General features: G+C 39.6%; 3 protein-coding genes across 3 annotated transcripts in view; 1 reads left to right on the top strand and 2 right to left on the bottom strand.

The window, feature by feature from the left end:
- Window positions 1-764, top strand: part of LOC118739525 (proteasome subunit beta type-7) — a 1415-nt gene extending 651 nt beyond the window's left edge. The window contains exons 3-4 of the mRNA XM_036470896.1: window positions 6-477; window positions 537-764. Of these exons, the coding sequence (XP_036326789.1) occupies window positions 6-477; window positions 537-671 (607 nt within the window). The 3' untranslated portion in view covers window positions 672-764. The remainder of the gene's footprint in view (window positions 1-5; window positions 478-536) is intronic.
- A 440-nt stretch (window positions 765-1204) lies between these two features.
- Window positions 1205-6597, bottom strand: LOC118739524 (digestive cysteine proteinase 1). Its single transcript, XM_036470895.1, has 4 exons — window positions 6226-6597; window positions 2628-3206; window positions 2157-2570; window positions 1205-1989 (listed from the first exon to the last, which is right to left on the bottom strand). Exons 1-4 carry the CDS (start codon window positions 6275-6277, stop codon window positions 1379-1381), a joined length of 1656 nt encoding a protein of 551 aa, XP_036326788.1. The 5' UTR covers window positions 6278-6597; the 3' UTR covers window positions 1205-1378.
- An 8787-nt stretch (window positions 6598-15384) lies between these two features.
- The window catches only part of LOC118739523 (reversion-inducing cysteine-rich protein with Kazal motifs), an 83933-nt gene continuing 79417 nt past the window's right edge, over window positions 15385-19900 (bottom strand). Inside the window, exons 5-9 of the mRNA XM_036470894.1 lie at window positions 19120-19337; window positions 18354-18504; window positions 16992-18242; window positions 16643-16909; window positions 15385-16581 (exon numbers count right to left, since the gene is read on the bottom strand). Coding sequence (XP_036326787.1) covers window positions 15791-16581; window positions 16643-16909; window positions 16992-18242; window positions 18354-18504; window positions 19120-19337 — 2678 coding nt within the window. The 3' untranslated portion in view covers window positions 15385-15790. The remainder of the gene's footprint in view (window positions 16582-16642; window positions 16910-16991; window positions 18243-18353; window positions 18505-19119; window positions 19338-19900) is intronic.

Here is a 19900-nt window from a genome sequence, read left to right as displayed (position 1 = left end):
CTCAGCTGCTGTGGTGCTGGTACCGCTGCCGATACTGAAATGACAACCGACTTGATTGCCTCGCAATTGGAAATGCATCGTCTAAACACTGGCCGCCAAGTGCCTGTCGTAGCAGCAAATACACTGCTTAAACAATTTCTTTTCCGCTATCAGGGTCACATTAGCGCTGCTTTAGTGCTTGGCGGTGTTGACAAAACAGGCGCATACATCTATTGTATACATCCACACGGTTCCACAGACAAATTGCCCTACGCCACTATGGGTTCAGGTAGTTTGGCTGCTATGTCTGTATTTGAATCGCGCTGGAAACCCGATATGACTGAAGAAGAAGGCAAGTTATTGGTACGTGATGCTATTGCCGCTGGTGTCTTCAATGACTTGGGTTCCGGTTCGAACATTGATTTGTGCGTTATACGCAAAGAATCTGTTGATTACCTACGCAATTATGAATTGGCTAACCTGAAGGGCACACGACATGTAAGAAAGTGTAGTTTGTATGTGAAAGCGATGTTTTAATGGTTTATCAATTTTTGCAGGGAAACTACAGTTTCAAGCCTGGCACAACTGAACTCGTCGGCACGGAAGAGGTGTTCGATGTCATACCCTTCGAAGCTTTCCACAAAAAGTTGTCATCTAATGACTTAAGTGAGGCAATGGAGGTGGTTGCTTAATATATGTATATGAGGACGCATGTGAAAAATATACTAAAATAATTTAGTTTTTTGAAAATAAATAGATTTTTAAAGAATTTCGAGTACTTTAATATTGGTCAAACTCCAAAATATCTCATCACAACGCAACGAATTAGAACTCTTGCTATAACTAATATATTACTTGCAAGACACAACTGTTTAAACTCTCGTTGTGTACATACCTATATACATATCGAGCCCTAACCGCCAAAGACGTAAGCGACATTTTTTCAAACTTCTTTTTTTGATGCAGAAATGTTCCTAGAGAATGTAGATGCATTTCTGCACAAAAAGTTAAACTTTGAAAAAAAAATCGGTTTTACGTCTTTTTGGCGGTTAGGGATTGATATATTTGTAATGAGAAAAAGTTTTCCTATTGATTACTAAGTCAACATCCCGTCCTGAATTCAAGGCATCATCCAACTGCGCTGAACTCATTTTTACCAAGGTAAAAAAATAAAATAACCTCTTCCGAAAGAAGTTACGAGAGCAGAGACAAACAAGCGGTATACTTCGATTAAAAAATTTCCTCTTTATTTAATTTTTCTTGGAACTTTTCTGATTATCAACACTCTTTTGTTTTTACACAGGAATATGATTAGAAATATATTAATATATATAGGTAGTATGCATACACTTGGTGTTTATGAATATATTAGTCGACTGTTTTACACTTAGACATCCCTTTACATTTCCACATAGGTGGGCATGGTCATGACACCGCAGTTATTCTTGCGTGCAGACATCAAAATGTAACCGTCATTACCCCAATAAGTCGACCACGAATTCTTAACCAACCAATAATCTTCACCATTAATTGTGCCATAGCCCACAGCCAACACAGCATGATCCAATTCATCCAAACCATTCTTACAAGTTGGCTCATAGTAGACACCATGCGAGTAGAAACTGAATGTACGTGGCGATGCATCAATGGCCACCGAGAGCGGACCATGCTTGAGCAATGCAATTTTGAAAGCATTCGAATCGCCTGAAGTGACATTCACGAAACCGGTAATTGGTGCAGCGAGTGTAAGATTTTGTACATGACAATAACCATCTTGACCCAAGTAGGGACCATAATCCTCTTCCGTTGGTACGCCACCCATTTTCATCATCCACTGATAGGCACGGAAGTCTTCACCACCATCACAGCCATTATTGCCGTACTGCCAGGAGCAATCGATGAGCGCTTGCTGAGAGAGACGCACCAGATTGCCGCCATTTTTAAGGAAATAAGCGCCTTCGATATGACCGATCGTGCCAAAGGACCAGCATGAACCGCAAACTGATTGGTCTGAGGAATGGAGAGGATAAGAAAAGTTTTGGAAAGTAAGAGAAAGGCATATTTAAAAAACAAAGAAAATTCATAGTTTAGCGGGATTTCACTAAGTTTAAAACTCACTTTTCGCCTAATCTTCCTTGTGCCTAATTGTAAATTTTTTCAATGAATTTTCCACTCACCCTTAACAGGCGTTACCGCGCCATACAAACGCCAATCGTACTGATCAGGTAGATCATCTTTTAGCTTTTCAACATTGTATGGGAATGGTTTGCCTGTATTGTAAACACCAGACGATCTGAAACCGCGGCGCGCACGCAATTCCTCGTCCGTCTTGTCAGCCAAATGGTTTACTGCCAAAGTATAGCTCAAACGCGCACGATTCTTTGAGTGTATGAAGCGCAAATTTTGCCTGAAAATATTTTTGCGATATTCATGCTCATCATCGGTCTTATATTTGATGCTATGCTTGTGCTTGAAGTGATCGAAAGCGTGTTCGACGTGATGATCCACAGCGGGATGCACGAACTCCTGCATTGGATTGAAGGTGGCATAGTGGCCGGCGCCTGGACCAGGGAAGGGTACACAAGCCATGCCTACAAGTACAATAAAATATGAAAGTGTGCTGCAATTGAATCTATCACCAAACTCACTTTCATCCAATTCGAAGACTTCATTTGGTATATCATCCTTTTCATAGCTATCATAGTCCAAGAAGTAGTGATCAAAATGTGAGCCCAACAACGAATTATAGCCACGCATCTCATAACGCACTGGTATGGGTTGACGTGCGGCCGGATAATGTGGCGATTTCTTGTAGCGTACCCACAAAGTATAAACATTACGCTTTTGTCCGATTACCTCTTCCAATCGGAATTTGTCGCAAGTAAAACCCAAGAAACTTTCTGTGCCCAAAAGCGTGAAGTTTCTAGCATCGGGTAGTATTGTTTGAATTCCCACACGATTTTCCGCGGTACCATTCAGCTGCAAGCAAGTGATCTGATTCAATTCCTGATCGGTGGTGATCGGTGCCAATTTAAGTGAAGTGCCATAGGGCATAACACTGGCCAACTGATAGGTTTTCACCATGCCGCCATAGTAGTCGATACGGGAGCGTTTCGTTGTCTTATCATACCAGGCGTAGAAGGGTTCCGCGATTTCTGCATAGGGAATGTAGAGTGTGCCCTTGGCGATGTAAGTCTCATCCCATTTTGGCGGTTTGGTAGCGAAAACTTAAAAGATAAAAGTAGAAATTAGGCATATAATTTTAAAGATGTAATGAATGAGCAGAGACTAGTTCATCTGGGGGCTGGATTCATGAAGGCCTTGCGCGGCAGCGGTTCTTGATTTATTTCACCTACTTGTTCGTCAAAACTCGACTGAGATTCACAGGGATACACTAACACCACTCTTACCGCCTCTAACGCTACTTTACGATAGGGCGTTCTACCTAATCGCTGTAAAAATTTTCTATAAACGCTTTTGACTCAGCCAGGTACAAGCTTACTCCGATGTTTTCTGGGAAAAGACTGTTCCGCAAAGAAGCACCATTAATAACCTGCCATTACAAGATGATAATGATACCTGTCTCACAAATGGTGCCGAATTTGGCGCATGAACAAGAACAATAACTCTGCTCATTTCGGGTACTCGCGATTATCGCAAACATACTCATACTCATAGTGACATCCTTGGGTCTGTTCCAGTTGACGCAGTTCCAGATAGGCCTCAGCGTCTATCGAAGCTACCTGCACCGATTTGGACACGACAAATCGCCGCTTTGCCCAGTCTGTTACGGAGCAGAAGATGTGTGCCACGTAGTCTTCAACTGCCCGCGCCTCAACCAGCACTTGAAGCAAACACAAAGAATATTTGTTGTCAACATAAAAGTCGATTTTTAATAGAGTTCCATACTACGCTGCGCCTGTGTGGTCGCTGGGGACTAAGAAATGTCAGAATGCCTCATTTAGTATTGGCAAGGGATTCCTTCTGATGTCGTCTTAGCATCGCTTACATGTCGCGATGCTACTGCGAAAACGTTACCAACATGCCTGAAGCCCAGTGATCTAGAATTAATCTCGACATACCTAACCTATGCTCAATATATAAAGATGTCCCGTACGACACTAACTACCACATCGCAAGCCCAGTCAAACCAACTCATCTAAGTGACCTCTCGATATGGCCCAACTACGACGAAACAACCATTTTCCTGGGCCTACCGTTAGATGAGGTTGACAACAACAATAAGGGAATTCACTGATTTAGGAAGAGTTTAGCAATTTTCTACAATAACAACCACACACCTATATCGAAAAAGAATACATTGTGCAACTTACAAATATTTTTTGGACGAATTTACGGTATAAATTTTGTCAAAGAATCGATCCATCTAAGATGGACTCAAGTAAAAGCGGAATTACAAAATTACGAGCAGTAACTTACAAACGTCTGATATAGCTTGGCAGGGGTCTCAAACAGTGTGCTAATGTCTTCAGATCTCAGAGTAGTTCTTTAACATTGCTTATGGAGCCTAAAAAATGGTATTTAACGGTCGCTTATGTGTCTGGCAGCACTGTGAAGGCATCCTATGTGTTTGATGAGCTCCTGGTTAAACTGATAGCTAAGCCTAACATCCTAACAGACCTTCGTATATTTAACTTCCCTGAATTCTTTCCTTTCTTTGACAAACAATCTTTGATTTCTACAGCACTAACAACGTACTGAAGGCGTTTACCCGCGTTCGGGTAGGGAAGCGCCGAACCCGCCAGAATGCTTTTCTACGAACCTGTACTGCCTACCTTTGTCGTCTCAAAATCACATAAATGTCAAAACTAAAATTCTGGAGTTCAAACAACGCAACATGGCTCTAACTAAGCATTGTCGTTGGGTTGCCAGTGTTCAAACCATGTCAACTTTGATCTAATGAGCGGAACTGTACCACTCCATTCATGGAGACAAACTACATCATTAGGCGACAACTCCACCTTCTCCAGAGTTCGCGATGGTTTTCATGCTCGAAGTCCATCTTCACTTATCTCCACAGAGGAAACCGGACTCCCAACGGAACCTAGAATCAACCTGATCCAATTACGATCAAGTTGGTATATAGCCTACTACAGCGTCGAGATTTAAGCGGAGATTACAGACAACGTCACATACCTCTCCGGCATAGAGACGCTCTAAACTCAAACTTGGGATACCGCACGCTTTTTTTGGACCTTGGCGGTTTATCGGTGTAAGGTTGTAAAATAAAAATGTCTGACCTAACCTCCGCAGCTGAGAACGTACAGCAGTCCAAATGTGAAATTAGTTGTTAATATTTTTTTTTTTTTTTTTTTGTACAAGTATATTCATGTCCAAGTGCGGTTAAGCATCTGAATATTTGTGTTCATGCCGATATGATGCATGAACCGAATTAAACAAAGCGCCTATATATGTACATTTGAATATGTATGTGTATATGTATTTGTATACATATGTATCTCCGTTAGGGTGCATCACTCACCATACAATAAAAAATCGATACTGTTTTTCCAACGGAATTGTAAAATTTCTTATATTTGAGGAGTTCTGCGGAAATATTTTGGAAAAGTATTAAGATTTACGTGAGCTAAACCGATTTGAAAAAACAGCGAAAATCGAGTTTTATATAAATAAAATTAGTTTTTAAAAACATTTTTCCAAAAAATCTCTTCAGCTGATAAAAGCGTATGCTTAAAAGGTCTGCATAAAAATGTTTAAAATTTGGTTATTTTCTGTTATAACTCACAGCTCATACACCCCCCCTTGCTTTTCCCGCAATATTTTGGCAAAAGTCCTAAAATATAATAAATTTTAATTCCGGTGAAAAAACTGTCCATTTTTTGGTGAGGCACTCTAATGTACCTACATATGTGCATACGTATGTAAATTAATAACTCAAGTCGAAAACAAAGTGCGAACTCAAGCTTGAAATGGCGGCTATAAAGATTCTTTGTTAAACAAAAACAAATCTACCGCAAATTGAAAGAAGAAAAAAACCGGTAAAAGTTAACGAAATCGTTCAACAAAACGGGTTAAGAAAGTTAAAAAAAAATTTGCAAACCAAAAAAAGAGCGGGAAGAAAACACTGTGTAAAATGAAAAGTGCCGCTCGGTGTTGACTTCACAACTGGAACATTTTTTCCATAATTCACGAGCATAAAGAGTGAGATTGAATTTTAATTTCATACAATTTTTTACTTATTAGTATTTAAGTTAAAACACTTACCCTCCGCACTCAGCCCGCAAGCCACAACCAATAAAACCACTGCAAATCGCATTCTGTGCTGCGTAATCCAAACCAGTCGGCTTCTCACAAGCACAGCACTTTGCACAGAACTTTTGCAATTACTTTTTTTATTGCTTTTTATTGATATTTCAAAGCGAATGTATTGCAAAATTGATTAATTCCAAGTAATAGCAATTATTTCTTTCTACACACAGCAGCTTACAAAATATAATACTATGTATGTAAGCTTCTCACTTTATTCTTGCTTCTTTGTTCCAACCCAAATATAAGTGGCGTGTTCTATCGACCGCTACGAGCGGACTACTAAATGCTACACTCAACTAAAAGGCCAACGAAAGCCTCAGCCACAGACAAGAGAATCCGTATTGGGCGCCCGTCAATAGAAGCAGCAATACTAACGCAATTACTTCCATATATGTATGTGCATATGTATTAGGGTGCATCACTTTCCTTACAAAAAAAAAAGTTCGGTACTGTTTTCCTTTGGAAATATAAAATTTATAATATTTTACGACTTTCGTCAAAATATTTCGGAAAAATACTAAGAATTACGTGAGCTGTACCTATTTGAAAATACTCCCGAAAATCGATTTTTTCATAAATCAAATTAGTTTCAATAAAATATATATATTTTTTATAAATCACATCAGATATGATAAAAGAGTTAACACTTTTAGGTCTACATAAAAATGTTAAAAATATTATTATATATATTATATATTATATTAAAAATATTTCGCAAAATCGCAAATCGTAATATTTTAACGATTTTTTTTTGGCGTGAGTCTTAAATTATAATAAATATAATAATTCCAGTAGATCTTATTGTACTAATGCATTTGTTTAATGAAACATGAAATGAAAACCCGCAACTTTTTTGGTGACGCACCCTATTGTACATACATACATACGAATCTGCTTTGGAGGCATAAATAGTCAACAGTGACGGTTCTGGCTGATACAGTGGGTAAGGCGTGAAGGAAATCTAAAGCAACGCAAAAAACTATATTCAAAGTCCAAGCTACAATCATTCATCTACCAAAGAAGTAATAAATTGGAGATCTCTTGAGAGTAAAAAGTGAGATCCATGGTACTTTAAATTTTAGAGCTATTAAAACAAACTTCCCAAATGAAAGAACAAGAATAGACAATCCCAGCACTTGTCAGAAACTCGTTCTGCAATAGGATGCTGTCTTTTTAAAAGTATAAAAAATACTTACAGAGCCCATCTCGAGTTCACGTTTCACCAAAGTCCTCATCTTGGCAATAGACAATGTCATCATTCCCCATATGTGGGACCACTCTTCCACTGCTTGAACCGCGGAAGACTGCCAACAAAGGAGAGCCGTATCGGCCGATAACACTCCTATCCCCGGTAGCGAAGACATTAGAGGCGTATATTACGTACCACCTGACCCCAGCGAAACATCAGCATGGCTTCCGTCACGTGCACAGCACCAGCACTGCACATAACGCCAGAAACCCTCGTAGCGTTGGACTTGTTTGACACGGTGGACCATTCTACTAGAGGCTTCCTCTCTCCTACATCCTAACCTAGGAAGTTTAAACTAAGTGGTGTCCTCCCTCTCTCCATTTCTGTTCAACTACTATTTATATTTCGAAACTTCCCCAACTACCAGAGAGAGTTTCCATTGTCTCGTACACTTACGATTGCTCGATTATGCCGCCTGGCAATGGAATTGATGACTTGTGCTCGAAAGTAAACGTTTACCTCTCCGAACTTTCTAGCTACTTCATTGCAACGAGCCTAACTCACTCCCGTACGAAATCCTCAGCAACCCTGTTTACAACCTTGACGAAAGCGGTCAGGCTACAGATGGGTATTCACATCAATAGCGAGTAAATTCCGACGGTGAACATCCCGAAAATTCTCGGAGTCCTTTCGACAGCTTGCTCCCTTTCTCGGCGCACCCAATCAAAATTGTCAAAAAATACAGAGCCGCATTACAGTCCTCAAATTTCTAGCCGAAAGCACTTGGAGTAAGGAGCACGAAGCTCTGTTGGCAACATGCAAGGCGATTGGAAGGCCGGTTCTAAACTGTGTAGCGCTCGTGTGGTCTCCGTGAACTAAAAGGACACAGAGGATTAAGTAACAGACCTATTAAATTAGTGCACTCCAGACAGCCACGGGATGCATTCTGATGTCGGTGGGCCCAGACGCTCCCAGTAAGGGAGCACAACATTATGTTTTGCACCCGAACAGGTAACTGCTTGAAATGGAGCCTCCACCAAGTTACGTCAGAAGGCATCTTTACAACCTTAAGGTCGAGGTCCAGCAATACATGACGCAACCACTGGAAGCGGCTCTGTACAGGCATGACTTAAACTACATTCAGTGGAAGTCTGTCTCATTCCATACCAACTCCCGCCCGGTGAATGCTGGTTTGGGAGTACAAACACCAACCATTGACGGGACAGAATTTCAACTGCTACGGGAGATCAGCACAACACTGGCACAACTTCGGTCTGGCTACTGCAGCAGCCTAAACTCATATTTGATCAGACTGGACCCCGACGTACTTAATTTATGTCCAGCATGTGGAGTCTCCGCAAAACACCTCTTCACATACCCATACAGCTCAATTCAATGAAAACCCCTCTCCCTCTGGTCCAACCCCCTCGGAGTGGCACACTTCCTGTGCCTATCGTTAATTTAACTTGACGACAACGATTGAGGAACTATTCGATCTAGGCAGGGCTAAGTAATTCGCTACAACAAAAACAACAATCTACGGCAATCCTAGGCACCCAAAACGGCGACATATTCTCCGAAGATTATGCAGGAATAGAAAAGAAACTAGTAGCAATTAAAATGAGGTTGATTCGAGAAAACGTTCACACGTGCAGACAAACTTTAAATAAAACTTCTAACTACTGGAACAGCTGTGGGGCGATAATATCTATGATTTGCGAAGCGTTCTAAAGTATTGTATACCGACGGATCGAATATGGACGACGGGAGTGCTGGGGCATGCGTACTCGGCCCAAGATTCCAGAAAAGTCTATCAATCGGCACATACCCAACCAAGCGGAAGAACAACTGGATCTAGAATAAAAATATCGGGTAGCCAAGCAGCGGTAAAGACCTTAGACTCATTTAAAGCGGCATTAAGGCTGGTGGACTTGTGTGTAAAACTTATTTGAACCGCCTGGGAGCCCATAACAAAGTAACACTGTGGTGGGTCGCGGAACATTAAGGGTTTGTAGGCAACGAAAGGAATGACTGTCTCGCAAAATGTGGCGCCCAAATGCTCTTGCGGTACATTTAAAGAATTCACTGCGGAGATATTTTGTCGCCGGGAAGAATCTCAAATTGCTGCCCACTGGCGGAAGTCAAAGGGAACGAGATAATCAAAGAGAAGCATACCTCCTTCTAGGATGTACTCCGAGAGGCTTCATGAACATATTCGGGAGGGTCTTAGAACTCTTACTGGCTACTTGGCAGGACACTGCAAGTTAAGGTACCATATGAATAAAATGGGGCTTTCTGTTAGGACGGACCGCAGGCTCTGTGGGCTAGTGGAGGAAACCTCAGAGCATATTCTCTGTAACTGCCCACGTACAATGATTCGCAGACTAATACGCCTAGGGGAACGATTATCTTCTCCATCCAAAATTTGGAACTTGCCACCATTCAAAGTCCTTACTTCTTAAAATGCCAAAGGAGGGATTACAATGACCGTTTAGCACAGTAGATCTTTTTCACATATTATGGTTTGAGCACATATCAGCAATGTATGTAGGTCTTTACTACTGAGGAAAATATTGTTATTGAATGATGAGGCTCAACTTTGTTGGCAGGTTCCACGGATTTAGTAGTAAAACCCATTTCCCCATATGTATACTTATTCCTGATATATACATAAGTATGATAGTTGCGCTTTTCAAAGATCAAACATTTTTTTTTCAAAATGTCGCATGATAACCCAGTAGTAAAACCAGCTGGGATATTGTTGAAATATCGTCTTAGTATGTATGTAACAAATCCACATGTACGCTGGTCTATATTCCTCTGATTAGTAAGATTACTTATAGAGGGCAAATACTTGTCTTTATATTACGAGTATTTACGAGTATTTTCTGCTACTCTAAAATATATGTTATATTGACTTATTGAATTATGTACAAATATTTACTTCAACTTTATCAAACTATAGTTCAATATTGACCGTCTATCACATTTTTTGTTATGGGTTAGTGGACTCAACTGTTTATTGACTTCTATGTAGAAGATAGTGTAAATATTTTATTTTTTTATATATTTACTTAGAATAGACAAGCGAGATAACGACGGCAGATGGCAAAAAGCCGGTGACCAGTCAAACAACCACATGAATAAATAAAGAAAACAAACCACTAAAAGCAGAGAACATTAAGAAGAACATTTATTTAAGAGCATTTTGAAGAAAACAGAGACAAATTTCAATGAGTCGAAGAGAAACAGGCGACGTAGTCCAGTTGAGAGTTGCTAAATATGTATATACATTAGGGTGGTCCAAAAATGCATGGGGAAAAGTAAAGTCGGAATTTTTATGCTCTCACCCCCTAGGATTGTTCTATACCGAAAAAAATATACCCTTATTTTCTTATTTTGAAATAAAAAAAAATTTAGAGGTCGCTCAAAGCGCATAAAGTTTTCCATGTATTTTATATGGGGAAAAACCCACTTTTCGCAGAAATGGTATAGAATAGTTAAAAATAAAAATTTTTCTACCAGAAAACTCTTTTTATCTGCAGGAGATTCCCAATAATAATAACCAATCGTTTATTTCACCATTTCTTCATCGCAACTATAATTTATAGGTCCGCCAAAAACCCCGAAAAGTGCAATGGGGTGACCAATAAAAAGTCGTTAGTATTAAAAAATGGTTAAATAAAAAATTGGGTATTATTATTGAAAGCCTCCAGAGTTTTCCGATCGAAAAATATTGATTTTCAAAAATTCTATACCATTTCTACGAAAAATTTTATTTTTTCCATATAAAAATACTCTAAATATTTTTTGATTTCAAATTACTTTTTTCGATATAGAACAATCCTAGGGGTGGGAGCATTATAATTTCGACTTTACTCTTTTTAGACCACCCTAATATACATACATATGTATGCACATAAAGTATTTTTTGCATGGTAAATTATAGTGTTAGCGAGAAAAAAACAATAAACAAATTAATGCATATAAATACAAACATACATACATACAAATGTACAATATACCATATCGAAAAGTTCGTCCTACACCCCTGAATCTCAAGTATTTTGGCAAGGCAATTTCAAAAAAAAAAATAATACTTTTTCGCCGAAGAAAAATAAAGTTCACCAAAAATGATCAAACTTTTGCTAAGGAAGTTTTTCGATTCGAGGACATTTTAGAATTTTTTTGGCCGAAGTTAGGGGACAATTTTAAATATGATATATAGATGTTTTTTGTGTAGAGGAGAAGTTTTCTTTATTTTATAGTTCAGTGATCTCAAGTACTCGTTCTAATACTTACCCACCAGATCTCAGTCCCTACCCTGATGTTAGCAAATTAAAGCTCACCAAAAATGATTAAATGTTTGCCAAAAAAGTAATTTGATTATTCCAGTAAAAATATATAAAAAAAATGATTTTATTGTCGAATATATGTATAAACATATGTAAGTATCACCGAAAAATGTAAAAAAAGCCCCCTACTTCAAACTGTGGGGTGAACGTTTTTTTGTTTGCTTGCAAGGCGGCACGGCCTAATGTACATATGTACGTGCATATGTAATTATTTCAATTAATTTTTATCAATTCATCAAATATTTTTCTGTTTTATTAAATAAAATATGTACATATCTATGTATGTATATGTAAATAACAAGTGAGTATTTGAAACGTACTTCCACAAATAAATACATGTGTTTTTGCTTATATACGTGCTTAGAATAGACTAGTGTATGAATATTTTTTCAGTTATAAAGTAAATAGAGGTACATAGCTAAAAATTACTGTAATAATGCTTATCATTTTACAAGATTTATATATACATATGTATGTATGTATATTTCTTTAATTTTTTACTAAATGCTTTGGTATTATGGACTTACATTTGTAATTATTCATACATTTATTAATGGAAAATATACAAACATACATGGTCTAGTAACCGTACCCGAACAAAATTTGCCGTACACTCCTGAGTCTAAAGTATTTTTGCGAGGCAACTTCAAAAAAATTAAAAACTTTTAGCCGAACGTAGGTGTCGCCCTTTTACATTATTCGTTATATCTCCGGCATTTACAGTCGGACCTTAAATTATGATATACCCATCTTCTTGTCACGAGAAAACAATTTCTTTGTGACCCTAGCGTGTCACCCTAATTCCAGTCGATTGAATCTCACCAAAAATCCTTGAACTTTTGTAAGGAAGTACTTTGATTATTCCAGTAGAACTATTTAAAAAAAAAAATATTGCCGAATCGCCGAAAAATTTTAAAACTCGGCCAAAAGAAATTGCCTTGCACAAGTAATATAGACTCAGGGGTTCACGGCGAATTTATTTTGTTTGCTTTTACATACATATCGAAATTTTAATAACGTAAGGAATTAATACGAAATTTAGTTCTTTTGAGATTTCATCATACAATTAATAAACTTGATAAGGAGAATATGTTCAGTCTGACAGATAACTAAACTCCCCAAAAGTTGCCAATATGTTTTTTTGTATTCAACTAAATATATGAATTGATCAATCTTTGATTAAATTTTCCCATAAAATTAAATTTTTTAAAATAATTATTGTATGTACATGAGTAGTTACGAGCATTTAAATTACTTTATACGAATTGGTTTCGCTTATGGCTTTTCGTTAACCTCTATTCCTTTTACATATATTAATACATACATATATACACTACTTACATACATATGTAACCACATATAAGTACTACATATTAACGGTGTCCTAATATGTATATTCATATTTACTTGTCTACGAATTATGCAGTAATATTGAGGCTATGATAAATCATGCTATTGGAACATAAAGGATAAGTTGAGCTTTTGGTGTTGCTTGCAGCTTTGATTGACTACTAGAGTAAAATAAATGGCTCATTTGATAGAGAGGGATAGGCAAAGTCGACTTCACCATGAACATGTTTTTTATTTCGATACATACTTAAAATAGAGCTTTATAACTAGTTATTACTACGTACAAACATTTTTTTATATGGCTCTCGTTTTTCTCAAATATCACAAGTTCTACTATAATAAAGAACATTTCTTTATTGTAGTTTATTACAAATAAAACCCAATATATGTACTAACTTCAATATGATGTGAGGTCTTACTTAACATTAGGTGCGTTCGCGTAGCTGTTAATTGTTCATGTTTAACCAAAACTTACAAGTTTTTGCAAATTTTCTGTTCGCGTACTATTTGGGATATTTTTCTCTTGTGAGAGAACAGATGTCATTTCGCCGGAATTTGGCAGTTGGTTGGTTTTTACTGGAGATTTTAAACGAACGCACCTATTAATCACAGGAGTATGGATACATTAGATCACGTAAAAAAAAAAATATCTTGCAATGTGACCGTACCCGAATCAAATTTTAGTATTTGGCATATGTAGTAATGATCCTCCATGGAGCTACCCTCCCCACAATAATTTTAAGAGTTCGCGCATCGATCGTTTATTTTTCCCATAGGAATAACACGTAAGAAAATTAGTTCTTCTCTTTTGAGGTCAATATAAATTTTGTAGGATCAATCAAAACGCTCGAAATTATAAAAATACATTGCCATTTAAGTGTTATGCAGGCTCAGATTTTTTGTTTCCTGCACCTTTTACACTGTTATTGTGTATCTACAAATGTCCAGTTTTTAAGATACATACTAAAATTGCGTGTCCAACTTTTACCTTCTATCGTTCACAATGAGTGAAGACCTCACATCAAGTGAATGGTATCTACATTAATAAAGTTTTAAGGCACATTCTGGTTTAAACTATTTCTAATATGAAAAGGTGATATACGGGCTTTTTAAAACTATCGTTGAGAACAATTTATACAAATGAGTTTATTTATATTTGTATATACATATGTATACACTTGTAAATTTCAGTATAAAATGTAGTTTTCTTTTTAGTCCCAATTCTACCACTTATTTTCACTATGTCAAATTCAAGGGCATTTGTCATCAAGTACGTGAAAACATATTATCAAATTCAACTAAAACCCAGAACATCGATTCATTCTCATCAGAATGGGTCTGCAGTCGCGTATAATCGCTGCTAAATCGGCTATATGTTACCTTTCAGACCATAATATTGTCGGCTGGGGCATGGATTAAGGAGAAGAAAGTTGTGTAAAAAAAAATCCGACAAATTTTGTCCTTAAAATATGGCATAGTGAAAATCAGCCTAAACTAAAATTTTAATTTTCTCAAGATTATGAAAAATTTATTTTATTTGCTCAGTATTTTAACTAAGTTTTTATGAGTATGGGAACGCTTGCAGCCGAGTTCACACCTTAATGCTTTATTGGTTTAAATAGATAATGTTTATAGTTATACAATTACATACTATACTTAAAGCATTTCAAACCCATTGAACAATATTTCTGATGAATAAGACATTGAAATGTAAACTGAAATTTGTGCTCATTAAATAGCATTAAAAAATCTGTGTTCATATGGAAAAGTAGCTTATGTCGAAAGGCTGGCTTTAGTATAAATCGGCATTCGCAGCATACGATTGCGAATGACTCACTGGCGCTAAGCCGTTGAGCAACTTTTGGCAAATAAACGTGGAAGAAATAGTTCCGATACTAGCAAGTCAATATTCTTATTAAGTCTCATCAAAAAATTCCTTGCCGTTTAAAAAATAAAGGGATTGCCGCATTATACTAAAGCCAGCCTTTCGACATAAGATACTTTTCCATACGAACACAGAAATAACTAAGGAAATTTCTGTTTTACAATTATTATCTTTAGGGCCGTTTTCTTATGTAGGTTTTAAGAATTATCTGCCCTTTAAACACAAATTTTGTTTCATAAAGGGCAAATACATTTTACAACCTAGATAAAACGGCACTTAGTTTTCAAAACTATTTATATTCTAATAAAAACTAAGGAGTTGCTTTTACATACATATATACAAATATGGACAGTATGCAATGCACATACATAAATAAATCTATGTACATACTTACATGCATATGTATTGTTTAAGATTAAATAATCTCACCGATGATTTCTTAAAGCAGCCTAAGCAATATTTACAAATACTTATTTGATATTTTTCTTCAAAAATTAGAAAGGGTGCAATCATTAACAAAAAGTTAACTACTTAAAATCTACTTATGTATGTATATTGCTAGACTCACTAAAATAAACTATTTGAATACACATTCCTATTTACATTTGGCTTGATTTTCGATTAAAAACAAAACATTCAAACTACAACTAAATTGGCACTAAGAATTCACTCAGCAGTTTTACAAAAACACTTTTTCATCTTCCATTTCACCCACAACAGGTAACAACTCAAATGCTATAACTATAAAACGCGTTTAGACTGTAGCGTCCACAACGTCAGCGACACAATGATCGCCAAACTGGGCATAACCAGCATTCGCCTACCACCACCATCCACATTCTCCTCCACCAAATGCGAAACTGTCAGCCCAGAAAGCAACAAATTCGTTGTAATTTCATGCGACTGCGCATCGATCAGCGTTGAAATGCGTTCTGCTTCACGCGCACACGCTTCAATTTGTATGCGCGTCGGCGTCGCCGCGCGCGGTACAAGCGCCACAAAGATACCCACCTCCATGGTGAGAAAGCCAGTGAGTTGACACTCAGCCAGCTGTACAAGCGCATCCAGCGCTTGCAGCACACTATTCAACGTCAACAGATCCTTATGTTGGCCGCGCACTGCATATAGCGCGCGATCGATTTGCTTGCGCGAATAGACGACGCGAAATGCGCCTGCGCAGATGGGACAGCAAGCGCCGGGCGGCACAACGCCGCGACAGTAGGGCGATGGTAGACGCGGGCATTTCACAGTGCGACAGCGCCGGCCCATATCTGCTGCAAGGAGGCCTACTTCGCGACAGCGACCATGATAGTCTACAATGATGTAATCCGCCCAGGCGGCACACTCGTGCGCGTATGTGACGCCATTGATGCCGCATACAGGGCCTTGCCAGGTGCAGCTGCTGAAGCAGGAGCCCCAGTGAGCGAAAGATGCGCGCGCTTCCAGCAGGTCACAAGCGCTAGCGTGCGTGTGTCGCTGCGTATCGCAGACGGGGCGGGATTCAATGGACGAACAGCCGCTGGTGAGATTGACTGGAAGGAGAACTAATTAAAGGAGGCTGTTGAATATGATTTGAAGTCGAGATTTACTTACCACACTGGTACTGCAGACACGGTCGATGCATCGATGACAAGCATATTTTGCGTTGTGCTAGGCACTGATGACCCGCTGGACAGCTGTAGGCGCCCTCACGACACGGACTCAATGTAGCGCACGCTCCATACTGCATTTCACTGTCCTGCAGGCCGAGACATTTAGCGAGGCAAGCCGAGTGGTAGGTGTTGCCATTGCTGCCACAGACGGGCACAAAGTGGGTCGGGCAGTTGCAGGGCAGGCTGGTGTACGAGGGATCATTGTAGCCTGAAGTAAAATGGTAGAAATGAAATGTTGGATAATTTACTGAACAGGAATCTCAAATCATCGTTTTTGTATTTATGCTCACCTGCCAGTCGACACTGCTTCTTGGTGCATGTAATCTCGCCCGCAAAGCAGCTACACAAGTTGCACTCCAGATAGAAAGAGGTACCATGCCGAAAACTGCGCCCACCCGGCAGCACGCAGTTCGCGTAAGAGAAGCTCGGCAGCGGTTGGCAGTGCTCGATGCGTCCCTGCGCGCCACAGCGACACACCTTGAAAGCGCCCACCGGACCTTCGCCCCCAATACCGCCCATCTTCACGCCCTGCAGCACTGGTATGCGCACATAAGCGCCAAAGGGCACCAAATAGTTTGACGCCTCACCGAGACTACAGCCGGGCACACATTCATAGGCGTTGCTTTCATTCCGGCGCGCTATGCACGCTTCACTGCCGTTGCATGGATGACCCTTGCAGGGCGCTGTCAGTCCATGGTGCCCGCCAGTTTCCTTAGGTGCATCACTCTCTTCGCGATATGGTCGCAACGATACGCAAGGCACATCATCGCCATCGGGATGGAGACGCGCGCATACTGATTCCGCATTAAGCGCCGAGTTCATGCGCGTCCAATCCATGCACTCGCTCAGTATCTCATAGCAGTCCTCGCGACAAATGTGGTTGTAGTGGCGATTGCGCGTGCATGGTTTAATTTGTAGCGCGCAAGCGATAGCCTTCCACTGCTCGGGCGCGCAGCGTGTCATATTCTTGATGGGCAGCTCGAAGCCATCCAAGCTAACGGAGCCATTCTGTTGCCACATTTGCAGATCGGAACGCGCTGCTACATCCGCGACGGCATTACAGCTGCGAAATAGCTCCGTCGGACGATTATTGAAGTTAGTGCAGAAGCTCAGCCCATCACAGCCCAACTCACATGGTTCGTCTACTTCGTCGACACACTGTCGCAACTCTAATTCGTTGCGCTCCAGCAGGCAGGAAGTTTCAAAAAGCGCGCGCGTCGCTGTCCAATCGTTAGAGTAAGTCTGCACGCAGAGACGCCGACACTTTGTGGACACCGCTTTCTCGCAGCAATGCAGCTTAGCCGAATCGATGCCGATCTGATTGATCTGCGATAGCTCGTTGGTGCTTTTAGTGGCTGGCACGAAGATTTTACGCTCTGCGGTCAAGAAGCACTGCCAAAGCGGTAAATGTGGCAGCGGCATGCCACAGCCGCCCACCTCTAGCTCGCCAATAATTATGTCTATGCTTTCGGTGCTATTCAACACCGAGCGACAGGTGCGCCGACAGCTGTCTACGCTGGAGAACTCACAGCAGGGCAGATCTGTAAAGATGAATGGAATATCTGTTTACATTCACTCGAACTAAAGGCGAGTCACATTTTTCAATTAACCCTGTCAGCGGCACAAAAGGCATTGAAATCATCTCAACTTACATTTGTGGGAGTTTGTCACCGGTGTCATGCCCGTTATGTTGTGTACGCATTGCAGCAGCTCGGCCTCGCGTTCCTCGTGGCACATCTCGCGCAGTCGGTGGTGGCCGTTGCGTTTGTGTGTGGCATGCGGTTCAAAGACATCGCGGCAGGCCTGCAACAATAAATTTGTTAAGATTTTAATAGCATGCGAATTTGATTGGAGCGTTCGTAGGCTTTAACGCTGCCTGCAATCAACTAGCAAACCAGTCAATCAAGTTGGGAATCAATTATTTATTTTCTTCTTTTTTATTTGTTGTTGAAGTAGCCGCAGGTACCACCAAAGACATGGGCACTGTGGCGATACCTAATTGCATATGCTTAACGCCTACGACTATTTAGATAAGAATAATTAAATGCTGGCTAGGAAATCAGTGAAGTAGTAGCTTTATGCGGTGCCAAGGCGGAAAATAAATGGCGGGAAAATAGCAAAATATGCCTGTAAATCTCCTACAGAGGAAGTTTAGCCAGCTAAGCAGTACAAAAATGTCCTTCTCCCGCTCATAACCTAGCGGTGCAACAAGCCAAGTGCTCTATAAGTAAAGTGATATTGCTTTTCCTACAACAGAGATGGCCCCTACATGCATATGTATGTCTGTGTGTGTGTCCCTAGGCATTATTTTAGCACTATATATTCTTCTAAGTTAATGTATCATCCAAAAATAGCACATACGTCGTTCTCCCACCTGCATCCAACAACAGTTCCCTCATTCCCCCACGCTGCACCCACCTGCAGGCATTCCGAAGTGCGCGCCGTACTACAACAACGATCGCCAGCCTCCTGATGTTCAAAACAAGCAAACATATGTTGCTCATCACTTTGACGGCACGCGTTGATTAGTTGTGGTTGCGCAGTCGATTCTGATGTGGCGCAGGCATTGCGGCAACGCGGCGACAAGCCCAAAGCACAGCAACGTCTACCCGACCACTGAGCGCCACGTGCAACGGCTGAAAGGGAATAAAAATAAAAAGCAATTAAGAATATGTTCACAAAAATAAATAAATAAAAAAGGAAAACAAATAATAAGGAAAGTATAAGCAATTAGATTCCGTTGATGTGAGTAGTTTAGATTTTAGTTTTCTTCTTTCGTTATAAATCGTGCACAAAATTGTCATTTGTACCAGAGTTTTTTTTTATCAGATAATCTTGCTGAAATGTGAGCGTATAGAAGATCAAAAGTGAATACATTCTTTAAGCGTTCGGCTGAATTGAATTTTGTTGTCACCATTAAAAAAGGTCCTTATTACACTTTGCTGAAGAATTATTTTCTTTTTGATATTTCGCTAGTTCCATCTCTGGCATAAATTAATATACGCTCATAACAAAATCAAGCATATAAATAAAAAAAAAGTGTTTAGCGCTCACATATTTGCTAAGTTTTTGACCTTGCTTTACCTCCAAATTAATGTTGTGAACCTTGACGTTCTTACACAAATAGAGGGACCTACAACTTTACGTCCTCTCCGAATAGTTGAGAAGAGCGGAAAGCCCGTGGTTAGAAAATACTTTT

Source organism: Rhagoletis pomonella, unplaced genomic scaffold (genome assembly GCF_013731165.1).
Source record: "Rhagoletis pomonella isolate Grant_MI unplaced genomic scaffold, Rhpom_1.0 Rhpom_scaffold_00005, whole genome shotgun sequence".
Lineage (NCBI taxonomy): Eukaryota > Metazoa > Arthropoda > Insecta > Diptera > Tephritidae > Rhagoletis > Rhagoletis pomonella.
The sequence above is the reverse complement of the archived record's forward strand: the minus strand, read 5'-3'. Positions and strand labels throughout refer to the sequence as shown.